The sequence below is a fragment of the Austrofundulus limnaeus genome, unplaced genomic scaffold (assembly GCF_001266775.1).
Source record: "Austrofundulus limnaeus strain Quisiro unplaced genomic scaffold, Austrofundulus_limnaeus-1.0 Scaffold51, whole genome shotgun sequence".
NCBI lineage: Eukaryota > Metazoa > Chordata > Actinopteri > Cyprinodontiformes > Rivulidae > Austrofundulus > Austrofundulus limnaeus.
The window spans coordinates 130,813-149,283 of record NW_013952453.1 but is presented as its reverse complement, the minus strand read 5'-3'; the positions used below and the strand labels follow the sequence as shown (position 1 = coordinate 149,283).

The 18,471-nt window shown below is 42.2% G+C and overlaps 1 protein-coding gene across 4 annotated transcripts; it reads right to left on the bottom strand.

Annotated features, from left to right (window-relative positions):
• Positions 1–3,646: 3,646 nt before the first annotated feature.
• LOC106517611 (sorting nexin-9) lies at positions 3,647–16,675 on the bottom strand. 4 transcript variants are annotated; one of them, XM_014008538.1, is made up of 17 exons: positions 16,578–16,675; positions 13,097–13,183; positions 12,932–13,006; positions 12,728–12,818; positions 12,336–12,492; positions 11,809–11,893; positions 11,402–11,527; positions 11,024–11,141; positions 10,637–10,767; positions 10,447–10,550; positions 9,342–9,445; positions 9,100–9,177; positions 8,382–8,458; positions 8,213–8,302; positions 4,429–4,543; positions 3,947–4,038; positions 3,647–3,866 (listed from the first exon to the last, which is right to left on the bottom strand). In XM_014008538.1, the coding sequence occupies exons 1-17, from the start codon at positions 16,587–16,589 to the stop codon at positions 3,819–3,821; spliced, it is 1,590 nt and encodes a 529-aa protein (XP_013863992.1). In that variant the 5' UTR covers positions 16,590–16,675; the 3' UTR covers positions 3,647–3,818. The 4 variants fall into 4 exon arrangements, with proteins under 4 accessions (XP_013863992.1, XP_013863993.1, XP_013863994.1 ...); XM_014008539.1 differs by having other exon boundaries at positions 12,336–12,483; XM_014008540.1 differs by having other exon boundaries at positions 12,336–12,480.
• Between the last annotated feature and the right edge of the window lie 1,796 nt (positions 16,676–18,471).

The window sequence follows — 18,471 nt, the reverse complement described above, 5'->3', positions numbered from 1 at the left end:
TACTGTGTCCATTGCCTGGTAGTGTGACCATTGCTTGTAACTGTGTCCACTGCCTGGCACTGTGTCCATTGCCTGGATATGTTCAATGCATTTTACTGTGTCCATTGCCTGGTACTGTGTCCATTGACTGGTACTGTGTCCCATGCTAACTGTGCCCATTGCCTGGAACGGTGTCCACTGCCAGGTACTGTGTCCATTGCTTGTAATCGTGCCCATTGCCTGGTACTGTGTCCATTGTTTGGTACTGTGTCCCATGCTTGTAACTGTGCCCATTGCCTGGAACTGTGTCCACTCTAGTACTGTGTCCATTGTCTGGTACTGTGTCCATTACCTGGAACTGTGTCCATTGCCTGGTACTGTGTCTATCACCCGGAACTGTGCCCGTTGCCTGGAAACGTGTCCATTGTCAGGAACTGTGTGTCCATTGCATAGCTGTGCCAATGCATGGAACTGTGTCCACTGCCTGACAATGTGTCCATTGCCCAGTACTGTGTCCATTGTCTGAAACTGTGTCCATTGCCCGATACTGTGTCCATTGTCTGGAACTGTGTCCATTGCATAACTGTGCCCATTGCCTGGTTCTGTTCAATGCATTTTACTTTGTCCATTGCCTGGTACYGTGTCCATTGCTTGTAACTGTGCCCATTGCCTGGTACAGTGTTCCATGCTTGGAACTGTGCCCATTGCCTGGAACTGTGTCCACTGCCTGATACTGTGTCCATTGTCTGGTATTGTGTCCATTGCCTGGTACTGTGTCTATCGCTTGGAACTGTGCCCATTGCCCGGAAACATGTCCATTCTCTGGTACTGTGTGTCCATTGCATAACTGTGCCCATTGCATGGAACTGTGTCCACTGCCTGACAATGTGTCCATTGCATGGAACTGTGTCCACTGCCTGACAATGTGTCCATTGCATGGAACTGTGTCCACTGCCTGGCACTGTGTCTACTGTCTGGAACTGTGCTCATTGCCTGGAACTATGTCCATTGCACGGTACTGTGTCCACTGTCTGGAACTTTGTCCACTGCCTGGCACTGTGTCCATTGCCTGGTTCTGTGCAATGCATTTTACTTTGTCCATTGTCTGGTACTGTGTCCATTGCTTGTAGCTGTGCCCATTGCCTGGTACTATGTCCATTGTCTGGTACTGTGTCCCATGCTTGTAACTGTGCCCATTGCCTGGAACTGTGTCCACTGCCTGGTACTATGTCCATTGTCAGATATTGTATCCATAATCTGGAACTGTGTCCATTGCTTGGTGCTGTGTCTATCACCTGGAACTGTGCCCATTGCCTGGAAACGTGTCCATTGTCTGGTACTGTGTGTCCATTGCATAACTGTGCCCATTGCATGAAATTTTTTACACTGCCTGACAGTGTGTCCATTGCAAGGAACTGTGGCCATTGTCTGAAACTGTGTCCATTGTCTGAAACTGTGTCCATTGCCCAGTACTGTCCAATGTCTGGAACTGTGTCCATTGCATAACTGTGCCCATTGCCTGGTTCTGTTCAATGCATTTTACTGTGTCCATTGCTTACAACTGTGCACTTTGCCTGGTACTATGTCCATTGTCTGGTACTGTGTCCATTGCTTGTAACTGTGTCCATTGCATGGTACTATGTCCATTGTCTGGTACTGTGTCCATTGCTTGTAATGGTGTCCATTGCATGGTACTATGTCCATTGTCTGGTACTGTGTCCACTGCTTGTAACTATGCCCATTGCCTAGTACTATGTCCATTGTATGGTATTTTGTCCATTGTTTGGTATTGTGTCCATTCCATAACTGTGCCCACTGCATGGAACTTTGTCCACTGCCTGACAATGTATCCATTGCATGGAACTCTGCCCATTGCCTGGAACTGTGTCCATTGCCCGGTACTGTGTCATTGTCTGGAAATTTGTCCGTTGTCTGGTACTGTGTGTCCATTGCGTAAATGTGCTCATTGCATGGAATTGTGTCCACTGCCTGGAACTGTGCCCATTGCCTGCAACTGTGTCCATTGCCCGGCACTGTGTCCATTGCTTGGTTCTGTTCAATGCATTTTACTGTGTCCACTGCCTGGTACTGTGTCAATTGCCTGGAACTGTGTCCACTGCCTGACACTGTGTCTATTGCCTGGAACTGTGTCTATTGCCTGGAACTGTGTCCATTGCCTGGAACTGTGTCCATTGCCTGGTACTGTGTCCATTGCTTTTAACTGTGCTTATGGCCTGGTACTATGTCCTTTGTATGGGACTGTGTCCATTGTTTGGTACTGTGTACACTGCATAACTGTGCCTATTACCTGGAACTGTGTCCACTGCCTGGCACTGTGTCTATTGCCAGGTACTGTGTCTATCGCCTGGTACTGTGTCCATTGCCTGGTACTGTAAGTGAAGTGCTTTGGCTCTCAGGATTACACTAACCTTACTTTCTTGTGTTCTTTGTCRCTTCAGTTAACCAGTTCCTTGTTCTCTGAGTTATCTACAAGGTTTCTCTCTTGGCTTGCTCTCCTCGAGTCTTCCTGGACCCTCACCCTGGAACTGTCACCTCCAATATCTGCTGCTCTTCACCTACACACACATTAAACTGAGACCTGATTACAAGGTTTGGTTCCAACTTCCACCTCATGAACTCATGTGATGTGAATGATAACATTCTTTCCACAGATCAAAACTCACAGTAACACYAGCTATTGATGAGTCAGATCCTCTAGTGCAGGAGCATCAAACAAATTTTCACAGAGAGCCACATGAGCATCATAGTGGCTCTTAAAGCACCAGCTGTAATTTACTTTGACATTTTCTGTTTAACGTTGACTAAACAGGAAATGTCATGTTCCTCATCTCATTGCTACAGCTGACCACTGCTAACACACAATAACTGAGCTCTACATGGTATTTCCTGCACAAACAATGTTTTATTACATCCTCTTATAAACACCTAAATGTACAATGTGTACGACTGACTAAATGTGGAAAAAATATATACATTAATACTATTAACGTAAACGTAGTAAAGTTTTACTCACAGTTCAGTTGTGGTGAGTAGCTGCCATTACGTATTCTGAACTCTCCCACTTTTCAACAGAAATTTTCACTGGAGGGTCATTCCAGTTTAATTTACAACTTSTAAGTGGGAAATTCCCACTTCCCAGTAAACTAGGCTGCAGTAAAAGCAGTTGAGGAAAATGTAGCTAAATTTAGATTAGGACATTTTCAGGTAATCTGGTTTCATAAAAAATGTAAATAGTTATTTAATCATTGTGTCRGACCTGTATAACAATTAAAAACATTTCAAGTTTAACCTCCAACAAATGAATTAGTTTTCCTGCATATTCCTGACTTGGGGGTCAGAGGTCAGTGCTGAGTCAGCAGGAGATCTCGTCTGTCACAACAACAATAAAATCTGGTTTTAACTCATAATTCAACTTAAATCAGAAGCTTCAGTTTATCTTCTGATGAAATAATCATCAATCATTTCAGTGTTATTGTGATCAATAACTGTATTAATTCTGCACTGGACCTGTTCATGTTACAAATAATCGAATCAGTCAAATCTGCATCTGACCCAGTTTAAAAGCCAGGTCCTGGTTCAGATTGCTGTTATTTCCCAGCATGCACAGGGAAACTCTGTACCAGAAYAAAACCAGAACACAGAACACTGAGGTAGAAAGATTATTTATTGTTAGAGAAATCATTAATATTCTGTTAAAAGAGTGAAAAAAACTGTATAAATACAACAGAATATAAAGTTAGTGTTTCCCCTCACATCAAGCTTTTATTTTGTTAAGTCTGGACCAGGTAATGTGACGATGATGTCAGCAGACTYCACCATCACAGCGTGCTGAAATGACTCAGAGCTTCTCTCAGCTTGTCTGCGATCTGTCCAATCAGAGAGCAAACAGGAGATGTCACCAGTCAGCTCACCTTTCCTGACCCCGCCCCCTCTCTCCTAAGATCACCTGTTGGTAGAAAGCCACCTGCTGCTCCAGGTAGAACTGCATCACCCGGTTGTAGTCATAGATACGGTTGCTATGGAAATGATTCATCTCAGCTGGAAAAGACAGGAAGTGTCGAGTTACAGTCTACACATGCTCTGTAGCAGCTCTATGTGGTACTGAGTCTAGTACTGAGTGTGGTATTGATTGTAGTACTGAGTAGTACTGAGTGTGGTACTGAGTGTAGTACTGAGTAGTACTGAGTGTGGTACTGAGTGTAGTACTGAGTGTAGTACTGGGAGTAGTACTGGGAGTAGTACTGGGAGTAGTTCTGAGTATGGTACTGAGTGTAGTACTGAGTGTGGTACTGGGAGTAGTACTGAGTGTAGTACTGAGTCTAGTACTGAGTGTGGTACTGGGAGTAGTACTGAGTGTAGTACTGAGTCTAGTACTGAGTGTGGTACTGAGTGTAGTACTGGGAGTAGTACTGAGTGTGGTACTATTACCCTGCAGCGAGTAGCTCATGCAGCTGATGCGTTGGTTTATGCACTTCCTGTCACTGCTGCTGATTTTTCCTGTAGAAACTAAACGATCTCCTTCCTTCACTTTATCTACTGCAGCCTGAACACACACACAGGTGAGAAAAAGTATTTCATTACAAAATAAAAACTCTAACAAAAATATTTTTCAGTCTTCAAAATAAAGGTTATTTTTGTCACAGATTAACTTATTTTATTGAAATCCAAGCTTCATCAGATCTGTCTGTGAAAAAACAAGCTTTTTGAATTACAAATTGATCCAATATTTGAAATTAAAAGCTTCTTGTGTGTAATCTAGAACAGTTGTAGAACTGACTCTGACTATTATTACTGTATGGTAAAAATGGTAAATGGTTTGAACTTATACAGTGCCTTATCAAGTCCCTACAGATTCCAAAGCTCTTCAGTCACACACACATTAACACTGGTGGTGGTAAGCTACAATGTAGCCACAGCTGCCCTGGGGCAGACAGACAGAGGCGGRGCTGCCATGCACCAGCAACACCAGACCCTGTRACCACCACCAGCAGRCAAGATGGTGTTTTGCCCCAGGACACAAYGACTGTGACGGCTGGAACGGGGGATCGAAYGGGCAACCCACCAGTTACATCCACCTTGTGTACAATAAGTGGTCTGTTTGTGCGGTAGTATTTTAGAGCCTGATCTACGGTGGCGTATAGTATCAATATGTAGTGGTACTGAAGTACCTGGTGTACAGTGGTGCATAGTATCAGTATGTAGTGGTATTGAAGTATCTGGTGTATAGAGACTGAAGTATTTGGTGTACAGTGAATGAAGTATTTGGTGTACAGTAGCATATAGTATCAGTATGTAGTGGTACTGAAGTACCTCGTGTACAGTGACTGAAGTGCCTGGTGTACAGTGACTGAAGTGCCTGGTGTACAGTGACTCAAGTATTTGGTGTACAGTGGTGTATAGTATCAGTCATGGGCGTGGAAGTCCGGGGGAATGTGGAATTCAGTACCCCGGGCCCAAGAAGGGAGAGGGGCCCAAGGAAGTCCTGATTTTTTATTTTTATTTTTTTAGACAAATGAAATGGGCCCTTCAATTAATTGGTGTAGTAATTTATTTCAAATATATTGATAACATAAACTGAGAGAATGAACTTTATTTTACTGTCCACACCATATTGAACATTCTGGGGGCCCCCCTCTTGGAGGCGCAAAATGGTTTAGTCCGCCCGACAGCAAYCAGGAAGTGTGTAACCCAGACACAGCTGAAGGAGCTGMGGGCARACYCRGACAGACTATGGGTGGCACCGGGAAGTTTCCCGTGGTCTGCCTGCTGACTGGCTGGCTTGTTCAGCTGGTTAAAAGTTTCAGTCGCTCTACAACTTTTAAATGAACTATTTGGTGTGGTCAATGCGCCTCGTCAGAGCTGCTGCACGTTCCGGAGTCCGATCCCCCCCCCCCGCCTCACCGAGACGCGCACCCGCAGACACACAACGTGGTGATGAATTCTCAGTGCTCCTGGAGCTGCTGCAGGTAACGTCAGCGTCATTAACAGAACATCCAGCATTTGATCAAACTATTCTTTACAAAGAAACAGAAATAAGTCCACAGGGCAGCTGTTTTTCTTATGAAATGTTAGCTTGCTGCTACAGTCACATATACTGTAAATGATCACTTTYAGTGATAGCATTTAATCTATTAGTGAGTTGTTTTTTGTATAATTTTTTTGTATAATACAATTAATTTCCTTCTGGGATCAATAAAGTATTTTTGAATTTAACTGAATATAGTAAAGCTTATAAATATTATAATAGTACATTTTTATTATCTTTGCAAGAATAAATTCATCACATTAAAAAAGTGTAAGTTTCTTAGAGTTTCTGTATTTTCTGCATAAAAACAGTGAAATGATGCAAAGAACAAATAGTGATCAGGTATTTATTCATGTTATTTCATGATATTTTCTGGAGTTTTTAAAGCTGACTGACTTCAGGTGGCAGTAAAATACCTAATACTTAATCTATCTTCATGTCTGTTGAAGAAGGAGCTGGATACATAGGCAGAGGCAGCAGGTGTCTCAGGTAGGACAGACTGTCTCAGGACAGAGTGTCTCAGGTAGGACAGACTGTCTCAGGACAGAGTGTCTCAGGTAAGAGATGAAGGTGATGGGCAGGTGTGAAGAAAATATAAAATGTTATTTTGAGTACATTCTAGTCAGCCGTGTGAACTTAATGTAATGAATTACTGATATAGATACATCATCTATTGCATGATTAATAATTTCATTTTATTTTGACCAGTATGAAAGTGATAGGCTTATTACTTTCATTTCTAGGAAGTTGTAGAAAGTAGTTTTCATTATTCAGATTTTCCTGGTTAAATAAAACTCAGTAAATAAATCTGTCAATCCATCCATCATTAGCTTTCTAATCGGTTCCAACATCCTTGTATCAATTGTTCCTAATTTACATGCAGGTTGATGAAACTGACAAAAGTTATTTTTACAACACCATTCTTTGACAGTGTTATTTTATGTTGTGAAGAAAGCTGCATGATGTCATGTCAGTTTATGAGTGGGTCTGTCATCAAATCAGAAAAAAGTCAAACGCCCCCCTAAATTCACTGTTGGTTGTTATCATAATTACACCTGTTCATTGGGTAAAGTTATTAATGTTTTTAGTTTGAAACATGCAGTTGTGTGTCATTGTTTGGCACATTTTGTTGYGTTATAAATAAGATTAAATTAATAATAAACAAAATAAATGTAAAAATCTCCTCTAAACCTGTTTGAGATAAATTATCATTAATTTAATTATCTGAGCCATAAGTGAGTTTAAAAACAGGACGATGCAACTAATTTAATAAAGAATCTGTCTCTAGTTGTCTCTWATTAAGTCTTTATTTGTATAAGTAAAAGTACCTTTAACAACCTGYTGAAATACACTAGAAATCAGGAAATAGCCTCTACTTTATTCAAAGATTTTCTGGGGGAGGACCCCCAGACCCCCATCCAGTGTGTCCTTTACATACACTGCAAATTTTTTGATGATGCAATTAGAGAGGAGAAACACACCTGTTGAGCTCCACCTGTGTCTCTGTATGAAACTATGGCTGATAGTCAAACTGTATTCTTAGTGAGTTTAAAGGGCTGGTACACTACATAGTTTAATAAAAGTGAACATAATCTCAGTTAATACGGTTTGACTATTATTGCATCACAAAATAAATATTTGGTGTTCAGTTTATGACTTGTGCAGACAGTTAAACTGAGCACACDTCATGTACCAAATGTTTGTCTAAAGTTCAAGAATAAATGTTTTTAGATTAAAATTTGCTCGAGTGTCATCACAACATTAGTACACAAACCAGATGTAGCAAAATGTTTTAGGTATTTGAACACAGGGAGGCCAAATGCATCATTTCAGCTGGTGAATGAAAGAACCACTCATCAATATAATCTGATCTGATTGTAGCTTAAAACCCTACTTATGCGTCTTTATTTAAAAGAATACCCCCCCCCCCTTTTTTTTTATTTATGCACCTCGTGCACTGGCATGGATAGAGGCCCACTGACATCAACAGGGCCCAGAATTTGGTGCTACACCCCTAGCATCAGTACGTAGTGGTATTGAAGTACCTGGTGTACAGTGACTGAAGTATCTGGTGTACAGTGACATATTAGTATGTAGTAATACTGTTAGGTGCACAGAGGGGTGTAGTAATACTGCAGTACCTTGAGTGTAGATATGTRGTATTTTATCAAAGTAGAACTGCAGTACCTTGTGTACAGTGATTATTTCAGGGAAACATCCCAGCAGGCCTTTGTACTCGCTGTTGGTCTCTAGCAGGAAGTGCAGATCTTTCTGAGGCTGGAGAGACATCAGAGAAACATAAAGCAGTAAATATGATGTGTGTGAGTGTGTGTCTGTGTGTGCGCTGTGCTTTTACCTGCTGTGCGACAATCTGAGCAATCTCCTCATAGGTTTTTCCTGCAGCTGTCATAGCATTCGTCAGCGTCTCCTCTCCTTCAATACAAACATGGTAAAGTTACACATTTTTTATATATACACTCCAGGGATGGGCAACTAGTGGTGCCAACCTACTTCTGTCTGGCCCTCCAATGAGCCACTCCTCCAAATCTTTTAATTTTTCTTTTTGGGAGATAGACCATCTGTTCACAGAATTTCAAGGCAAACCTACGTGTTTAGTCTGTTTAGAGACGCTGTCTGCCATGAAGGATATAAGTCAGCACTAACATGTTGCACAAAGCTAAATATGAGAAGTTTACTGAAGTCAGGAGTACAGAAACTACAGGGACTGTATTCGTTTTTTGTTTCTTTGTATTCATATTTATTAAACAACAATTGTTATACATGTATATTTGAGCATGAAATATGTTAAGTTACTGCACCGTATGTTGGTTTATTAAACATATACAAACGTTTTTAAAATGGCTGTTTTATTATATTTGGGTAAGTGTGCAGCACTATGGGCCCTTGGGTGGTGCCAACAAAACCTTGTGGCTCCTTCCATCATTTAAGTTGCCCACTCCTGATGTATTTTATAAACAGCTGGCAAAAATCTAACTGTTCCAGTGTCCCTGAACGCACCACCAACTATCATTGAAACCCTTTATTGAGAACTAACCTGGCTTATGTGGCCTCACCTGGATACATGCTGCTGCTGAAAACGGTCGACAGGTTCTGTAAGGCTTGACCGATTCGCTCGTACTCTTTAGGCAGAGCTGGATCACACAAACAACAAACACCTGAGACTAACACTGCACGTGCTTACAGTCAGAGCAAAAACTAAATGCACTGTCTTTGTGTTATCTACACATAAACTCAGAGAAAACTGCATCATTGAAAACTGTTAGTTATAAATACAGATAACTGAGTTAATACTGACGTCCAGTGCAGCGTTTCCAGTGCGTGTTCCCAACGTTCAGCAGCTCTCTGACGCCATCATCCATCGACTTCGTAAACCGACTGTACTGCTCGCACTTCTGTTCACTACACAACACATTAACACACACCGATACACTGTAACACAGCTAGTGTTGATACAAGATTTACTCTACGAGCCTAACCTGTCCTTATTATCTAAAGCCCTGTCTCCATTGTCCTGTCGCACTCTATTCATGTCTGTTTGGTTCTGCTCAGGTGCAGGTGTGTCCCTCACTCTGTAGAATGATTGTCAGCACACAGTTTAAGTTGTTGTGGTTTTATCGCACAGTTGTCTGATTTTTTTTTGTCTTAGCACTGTTTATAAGTGTGACCAGTTGGTCTGAAACCTCCCAGTTTATCTGCTCATTTCAGACATCTCCATCCAGCTCAAGCTGTATGCGCTCGTCTCCTTCACCTCTCAACCGGAGAAGTTTGCTGGAGGACATTCCAAGTTCTGCCTCGGTTCAGCCAACCCACAAACAGAAGTCTGCTGACGTCAAGATTGTCTGCGCGCAATTCCTGATTGTACCCGTTTGGAACCACTGCTGAGGGGGTTCTGAAAGCAAGGCTGGAACCAAAAATGGAGACACACTTGGCGTAGACTGCAAACAGGTCTACAAATTTTCTTGGGTGGAAACCTTGGGGGGCCAAAATTTGAGGCCCAAAATTGGGGGGCATCTCCCCCCTCCTGAAAAAATGAAGATTGTCCCCCCAAATAAATTGTTTAATCGTTAATCATTTATTTAGGCATACCAATGATTGATGATCCTCATTTGTGACTGTGACAGTGGTTTAGTCCTATTACCTGGGTCTATCTGGTTTAATTTTCATTTCATTTTACATTGGTACATTTGACTGTGTTTTAAATGAAGCCCTCTCAAAACAATAATGAGGTGGACTTTACGTCACTGGCTCTATCTTGCCTGTAATGTTTCCTTATATGACCAACTCAAGAGCCAGTATGGATGAACTTCCAGTTTGCTCAACAGTCACCAGGTATTGTAGAGTGGATGTACCCTAACATATAAAGCTCAGAGAACAGACAGGTATTCAGAAAGGCGACTTACACTTGAGTAACGTCGAGTTCTGCAGCTTCAGGTTCAATCAGAGAGAACATCATTGGACCGACTGTCTCGTCTTTTTCTGCCCTCCTCTTTCCTGCCTTCCACTCCTGAAACATTAGAACTCCGCCTCAGCCAATCAAACATTCTCTCAGCTACCTGAGATGTCACCTGCAGGGGGTGTGGTTTAACCTACCTTTTCATCTTTGTAAGTGAGAAAGAGCTGAAAGACATCACTCTGAGACACAACGGGGTGACGACACATCCGCGTCATCCAAGCCTGCAAACGTTCCATCCTCGTCCTGATGAAGTCCTCTTCAAACCTACCTGAGCACATGTGAGATTAAACACATGCTCAGAGTGGCATATGGGTTACTTTGTCAGGTGTGGCAGGGTCAAGCAGGTGCAATCGAGTTGTTCAAAGTTTACACAGCCTTTCCTGTAAACTAAACAACTCAAACAAGGTTACGACTCAAACAGGTTACAGACTTGGACAGGTAAATCCTACAGCTGTCAGGTGGACAGGTAAATCCTACAGGAGCCACAGGCTGATTGACAGGTGTGTTTTATGGTGACAGCTCACCTGTGACCTGTTTGTCAGGTAGAGAGGGGATGGGTAACAAGGAGCCGAACTTCTCCAGGAGACGCTCGTACAGCCAATCAAAGTGCTTGTAGCGATGATTGACAGGCCTGTTGGTGGTCTAGAGGATAATCATCATCAGTGAGTGTTATAAGTACTATATGGTACTACAGAAATTATTGGAGTAGTAAGGGGATTACGTAAAGTACTACATAGTACTAAAAAGATCTCGAGTACTGCAAAGTCTTACAAAGAGAAAAACCCAGTGCTTCAAARATCCTCTGGGTGCCATAGAGTATTACAGAAAGTAATACAGAGTATTACAGATATAATTTTTGTATTGCAAAATATTACAAAAAGTACTAGGGAGTATGGCCTTACATTTGGAATGACCTGGTACTCAATGAAGCTCTTCAGTCCATATAGCTTGGATTCTTTCTTTGGATCTGCGATGATGCAGTCCAGAGGAGAAGTTGAGTACAGCCAGACAGGACCCACCTCTCCCATCTGATTGGACGAAAGCAGAACCAATGAGTGAGCAGAGACACCGATCGGTAAAGCTAGATTTATACTTGACGCGACGCGCAGGGCGCGAGGTGCGCGCGCGCCATAGGTGATGCAATAGCGCCGCCCCTGCGCTTTGGCCCCGCGTRTCGTGCACCTCTGATTTTTTGAAACTCTGCAAAGGCTAGTGCACGCGCACCTCACGCCCTGCGCGACGCATCGGGGATAACGAGGCCTTAACAGTCATCAACCAGAGAGAGGGGAGACGACTMCTGATGACTCACGTAAACAGGAAGTCTGTCTCTGCTGTTAGCAGGAGGTTTGGACAACAGGAAGACTTCTGGATTCGGAGCTTTGGAGAAAGGGAACCTGAGGACACACCAAAACACTGGGATGTATACTGGGATCTACTAGGATATGTACTGGGATATATACTGGGATCTACTATGATATATACTTGGATGTATACTGGGATCCACTAGGATATATACTGGGATATACTAGGATATATTCTGGGATATATACTGGGATCTACTAGGATATATACTTGGATGTATACTAGGATCTACTAGGGTGTATACTGGGATATATACTGTGATGTACTAGGACATATTGCCATATTTATTTGAATCTGTATTAACATACGTAAATACTTGGATATATTGAAATGTATACTGGGATCTACTAGGATATATACTTGGATATAACCTTGGATCTATACTAGGATGTGTACTGGGATCATTGGAATATATACTACAGCGTACTACTGAGATATATTGGGATGCAAAAAAATAAAACTTAAAAAACTTACTTGTTGAGGGAGATCTTGACGGAGGGACCATGGGTAACTCGTCCAGAAGCTCCCACCTCTTCCTCTACGTGACCATTTCCGTGGTAACTGCTCACTGATTGGTCATCCCAGTCATCGTCCCACTCGCCATCATCATCCTCAGCAGCTGCTGGAGACACTTTGATTTGGTCAGTTCTCATAAGTAGGATATCCTTAATCAGTTTTGGACAAAGTTTTTTCAGTCATTGTGTTTGGAAGATATTAGAGGTCTCTAGTAGCTCTTTTTCTTGAGAATCAGCCAACTAATCAACAAATATTTAGTTCCAATCTCACCTGTTACACAGAAATTTTAAACTCAACTATGGAATAAACAGAAAACTATACCACTGATCTTAAAACCAGGTCTGTTGTACCTTGATATAACTCTGGATGTGCTCGACTGTCCCATCCCTGAGAGTTACTGGCAGAAGCCACGCCCCCTGGTTTGGAGTCTCCGCCTCCAATCTGAAACAAAACATTGTCCAAGGAGGTGCTTTTATTTCTCTGTGGTGATTTTAGATGTTTATCATTAAATACTTAAAACATCAGTCTAAATAAGAGGAAGAGCAACTGCTCACCTGTAAATACCCCTCAGGTACAAGTCCAGTTTGTCCGTTGTGGTTCTGTGCTGCAATCCAGCCTCCTCCTATAGTCTGTGCAGCAGGGATGAGTTAGTAATGTATTAGTACTGATACGTGGAATACATGTGTCAGGACTGAGTATCTGAGGTAAGGTTAGCTTACCTGGTCGAGGATGGTAACTGTCTCTCCCTCTCTGACTGAAAGTTCATTATTTCCAGGCTCAGCTGCAAAGTCATACAGAACCAGGGCCTGAAAAACAGAAAGACTTACAAGTCTGATGGCACCACAAGAACCAGACTTCTAGTAGTACTCTGTATAATACAAGAAGTGGACTTCCTGTTATATTGTCAGTTCAATAATATTAACCGAACTGGACTTCCTTTCAGCGTCTCCTGTTGCTCCCTGCCTGTATTTAGATTTTCCTGCCATCTCCTCATGTTTGTTTGTTATAAAACACAGACCTGTTTTGGTACTTCTGAGAAAAACTGCAACAGGATATTTTAACCAATGTGTGTTTGTTTACATTACTTTTATGAATTAGGTGAGTGGAATACCAAAAAACTGAAGTAATGACTGAGTGAAAAACACTTTAACATTAGGGGTGCACAGATTGCATTTTTCTGGCTGATCACTGATCACCAACTTTAATAAGTTTCTCCTSCCAAATCTCAGGTGTTATAAGGTCACAATCTTGTTTTATTGAAAAACGTTCAACAGTACACCGAAACAATACAAACTTGTTTTAACTGGACATTTGGCAGTGCTCAATGCAGAGCGAAAGGGAACAGTGGCTGATTTTCAGACCTTTGCGGAGGTAGATGAGAAGCTGATCTTTTCCACCGATTTTATCTATTGCAGATCTTCCAAATTTAAAGAAATCTGACATTTTGGTGCATGTAAAACACCATCTAAACTATGTGACAGATCGTATTTTAACCCTCACATTTCCTTGCACAAAGGACATGAATTTTGTGAATTTCCAACTGTCCCTGCTCACTGGAGCATGAAGCGTTAACTAAGATTTTGGTGTCATTCGAAGCAGAATGATCCCCTCTACCAAAGGTTACGCCCACATTTTAAAATTATCTGTTAATTTTATGGCGATTTTTCTGAGAGTATCATTTTTTCTGATACACCCTGTAGAGGTTTTCTGTTAGAATCAGTACACTGATACTTTGTTTATTTCTTTAGAACTAAACCAGTTGAAGCTTCCTCTCCTCTCATTCAGTTATGTCCTGTAAACAGTGACTCATGGCTTTATACTGTTCACCTGTTAATACTTGTTTAATCAGCAGAAACAGGTGAGCTTCATGTGCCAGGAGTCATTCCTAACTGTACCAGGAGTTTTGACTGTACTTGTCATGAGTCAGTTACCTGTGTCAGGAGTCGTACCGGTGTTATGAAGAGTCGTACCTGTATTAGGAGTCTGGCTGTGGGGAGACCCTGATGATGAACTTCTTTCATTAACTTTCTCTAAAGAGTTTATCGTGATTTGTTATCTTTGATCAGCAAATGACCAGGTGTGAACCAGTGATTGTAAGWAAAATTTTATTTATATAGCGCCTTTCACAGTAAATTCACAAGGTGCTGTATAAACAGTTAAGAACACCTATTCAAGAAGACACACATAACAAACATGGGGGAACAGGTGTACAGGAAAGCTGTTAAGCTGTAAGAGGAAAGCTTGGTTTAAAAAATTGCTCTGATCCTATGTTTACACCAGAAACACAGGGTCATGTGCACAAGAAATGACTCGCGAGAGAGCAGACAGCTTGAGCGGGGGGTGGGTGGGGGTTAGGTCAGATAACACATGGGAGGGAGGTAAGATGGGGTGGGATCAGAGGAGTAGGGAGGAGGGTCCATGTTAGGACCCAACCCTGGCCACCTCCAGAGTCCAGAGTCACATGATGTTATCGTCTCTGCTCGTTTGGCCAGAGTTCAGAGTTTCTCTTCCTCGGCCTTGGGTTCCAGAGCCAGGACCAGCACAGGTGATGGGGTGGGAGGGGATCAAGCCTTTGAAATTCCATCCCGGAGAGTTTCAGATAACATGCCCATCAAGGCCCTTTCGCTGGGAGCCAATAGATAATCCAATTTGTTTTGAAACAAAGCAGCCTTGAAATTTTCTGCTGCTTTTAAATAAATGTCTTAACTGCATCTCTAAAATGGTGAAAAAAAAAAAAAACGAAAAACCATTCAGCCAAATTTGGGGTCTTCCTCGCCTTTCACCAACTGAAGCTTCACCCAGGTGTAATCCTTACAGGCCAGAGGCTTACTCCTGAGCAACGACCCTCGTCAGAATCACATCCAGTTTGCGATTAATCTCTCCCAGCTGAGAGTCTGTGTGCTTCCAGCCTGGCAGGATCCTTCAAGTGCACYCGGCAGCTTCTCAAAGGCCCGAACCACTGTCAGGGTCGCTTTCACTTTTCAATAAACCTGGAACCCTCCTCCGCCGATCAGCAGGAATCCAGTTATCATAAATCCAAATATATATAAATCTTCCACGTCCTTGATGGAAAGTGGTGCCAGGCACATCAGCTTCCAGCCCCATGAACTGCTGACACGGCCGGCAGCGACCATTCCACCCAGACAGCAACGTTTCCCTCGTTCAATCATAATGTGGAAAAAAACGGTGTCACTTTCATTCACAGACCAGTTGACCAAATCCATAATACCTTCTGTTTCGGATGGTAGGTGAAAAAAAGCTTGAAGAGCAAAAGCAGCAAAGCAGGGACGGGGGGCAGGTTCAGGAGAAAGTGAAAGCACGTCCTTCCACTCTGAAGGCTAAGCAGAAAAAGGTCAGCTGATGACCAGGTGTGAACCAATTATTGATCAGATGATGACAGGTGTGAACCTCTGATTAATCAGCTKATCACCAGATGTGAACCTCTGATTAATCAGCTCATCACCAGATGTGAACCTCTGATTAATCAGCTTATCACCAGATGTGAACCTCTGATTAATCAGCTCATCACCAGATGTGAACCTCTGATTAATCAGCTTATCACCAGATGTGAACCTCTGATTAATCAGCTCATCACCAGATGTGAACCTCTGATTAATCAGCTTATCACCAGATGTGAACCTCTGATTAATCAGCTTATCACCAGAAGTGAACCTCGGATTGATGATCTGATCACTGGGTTTGAATCTGGGCTTGATCAGCTGATGACCATGTGTGAACCTCAGATTGATCAGCTGATGATCAGGTGTGAACCTTAGATTGATCAGCTGATGACTAGGTGTGCTGATAGATCCGTAATTAGTTTTGATCATTTTAACCTGTCAGCTACGTTTAATGACGTCATTCCTACATTATTTCCCTCTTTTTGCCCACCTGAGAGCCAGCTCTTACCAGACTCGGGGCGCCAACGTCACCCTTTCGCTGCAGGTGTTTTTCCACATGAACCTGTAGTTTCTCACGCGCGTGCGCTCGTTTTTCCGCTAGTATCAAAAGAAAAATGATTGTGCACAGGCTTTCCGCGTGCTTCCGCCTCTTTTACCTAGTCTTTGAGGTGGAGCTCGCCCTGTTACCTGCGCGCCCGCTGCTCGCTTAAATCCGCTTTTTTCCCTATGGAGTTCTGCACGCGCACATCGGCAGCTCCAGGAGAGCTGTTCCCGCCGCCAGGTCCAGGTGAGCACGTACCTTTTGAGCCATGCTGACGTCACTACAGCAGGTTTTAATCCGCAAGTGGTTCGGATCACGGTTCCATCCTGTCCGCTCCCAGAACCTGCGATGCTACGTCAAGGTGAACTGCTAACTAAAAACTTCCGGTCGGTCGTTTCACAATAAAAGCACAAAAATGACACTATGGAGCAAATCTGCGACATCTGGGAGAAATCAACAGCTGTTTTATTAACAGAAAGTCCAAATGGATCCGTGTCACAAACTACTTTTAATCTCTTTATGACACATTTATAAAATTCATGTTAGTTTTATACARCAATCACGCAAAAGATGATGTAAAAAGGATTTTACATAAGGAAAGTATGTTGTTCATAAGTAACAATGATCTATTTGATAAATTTGTAACTATAACTTATTTACCATGTAAACTGTTTTTATGTGGAGTTTTCTAGTTGCAGCCAATTGCAGTGATCAGTTTTTTATTGCCTGAGCTCAAAATTACATTTTCAGAATTCATACAGAGTAGGTAGCTACCATGATTTAGTCTGTACAACATACTTATTTCTACACTCTTTATAACAATATATGCTACAGAAACTATAATCTATTAAATAATTCACAATGATTACATCGGCTTTATAAACTGCTTTTAAACAGTTACACTATTAACTTCAGTTCAAATCACGCTGAGGTAAATAAGATCAAATCTGTATACTTTGAACAGACAGCATTATGTTACATACATTTAATTTTTTTACATAGTCATCCAGCAGTAGTGAATAAAACAGAAACATGACTCAATGTGTGCTAGTGTTCTGTCAGTACTTTAGCAGTGCTTTAGTACTGATAATTAAATGTACTTATAAATAAAAGAATATACATAACTGATTAAATTTAACACACAAGGAAGTCCCGCAAGTCAGACTTCCTGTCCCAGCATCAGTACCTGATAGGGTTAGGGTCTCTGGATCGTGGTCAAGTTAGGACTCAGTCAAGTAACAGAAAATAACCTTCAACAAAGTTTTGCCACAAAACTGGAAACATAAAAATGGTCCGGCCTGTCTTTGTGTTTTTAAGATCGTTCATCAGTGCAGATGTGGGGCTGAGCTCAACCCTGACTGAAACACCTGAACCTGACAGATAAAAAGTGTCCTTAAAGTGGCTTTTCAAAAATAAAAACTGCATCTTTGGTAACGACAGAGACAAATATAACGTTCGTTGTGGAATTTATTTTGAAAGTCCATATCCTGTTGTCTGTTTTAAAGTTTTAGACAAGAGACGTTCTTTTTCACCCGGATGTGTGGGTTCACTTTGGGTGTTTCCTGAAGTGTCAGAGAGTTACACTGTAAAACAAAAATGTTGTGTTTCTAATAATGATTTGTATTTATACTAATCACACATTTTAAAACATTAACTCTAAATATAACGATTCCTTCAGATGTTGAAATTTTAAATTTATCCTTTGGGGCAGTAGTGGCTCAGTGGTTAGAGTAACTGTAAATGGACTGTACTTATATAGCGCCTTTCTATCCAACCAGGACACTCAAAGTGCTTTACACTTACCCATGCACACACACACATGATGGTAAGCTACACTGTAGCCACAGCTGCCCTGGGGCACACTGACAGAGGTGAGGCTGCCATACACAGGACCCTCTGACCACCATTAGTAGGCAAGGCAGGTGAAGTGTCTTGCCCAAGGACACAATGACAGCATGTGGGCATGGCGGGTAGTGGAACCTGTGCCTTACAGGTCCCAAAGCCGGCTACTCTACCACTACACCACAGCCGCCCCAGAGAGTGGGCTGCTGGTCCACCCATGAGAGTCACAGGTTTGATTCCTGACAGCAAACAGTCCCATCAGTCAAATGTTGACACTGAACCCCTTATTATCCCCATGTAACCTGGGGGG

Excerpts from the sequence above, each read along its gene's own strand:
- LOC106517611 (XM_014008538.1), bottom strand. Across the intron at positions 12,493-12,727 it reads ACATCCAGAGTTATATCAAG|TGTCTCCAGCAGCTGCTGAG; the intron begins GTACAACAGACC and ends ACCAAATCAAAG. Across the intron at positions 11,142-11,401 it reads AGTACCAGGTCATTCCAAAT|ACCACCAACAGGCCTGTCAA; the intron begins GTAAGGCCATAC and ends ATTATCCTCTAG.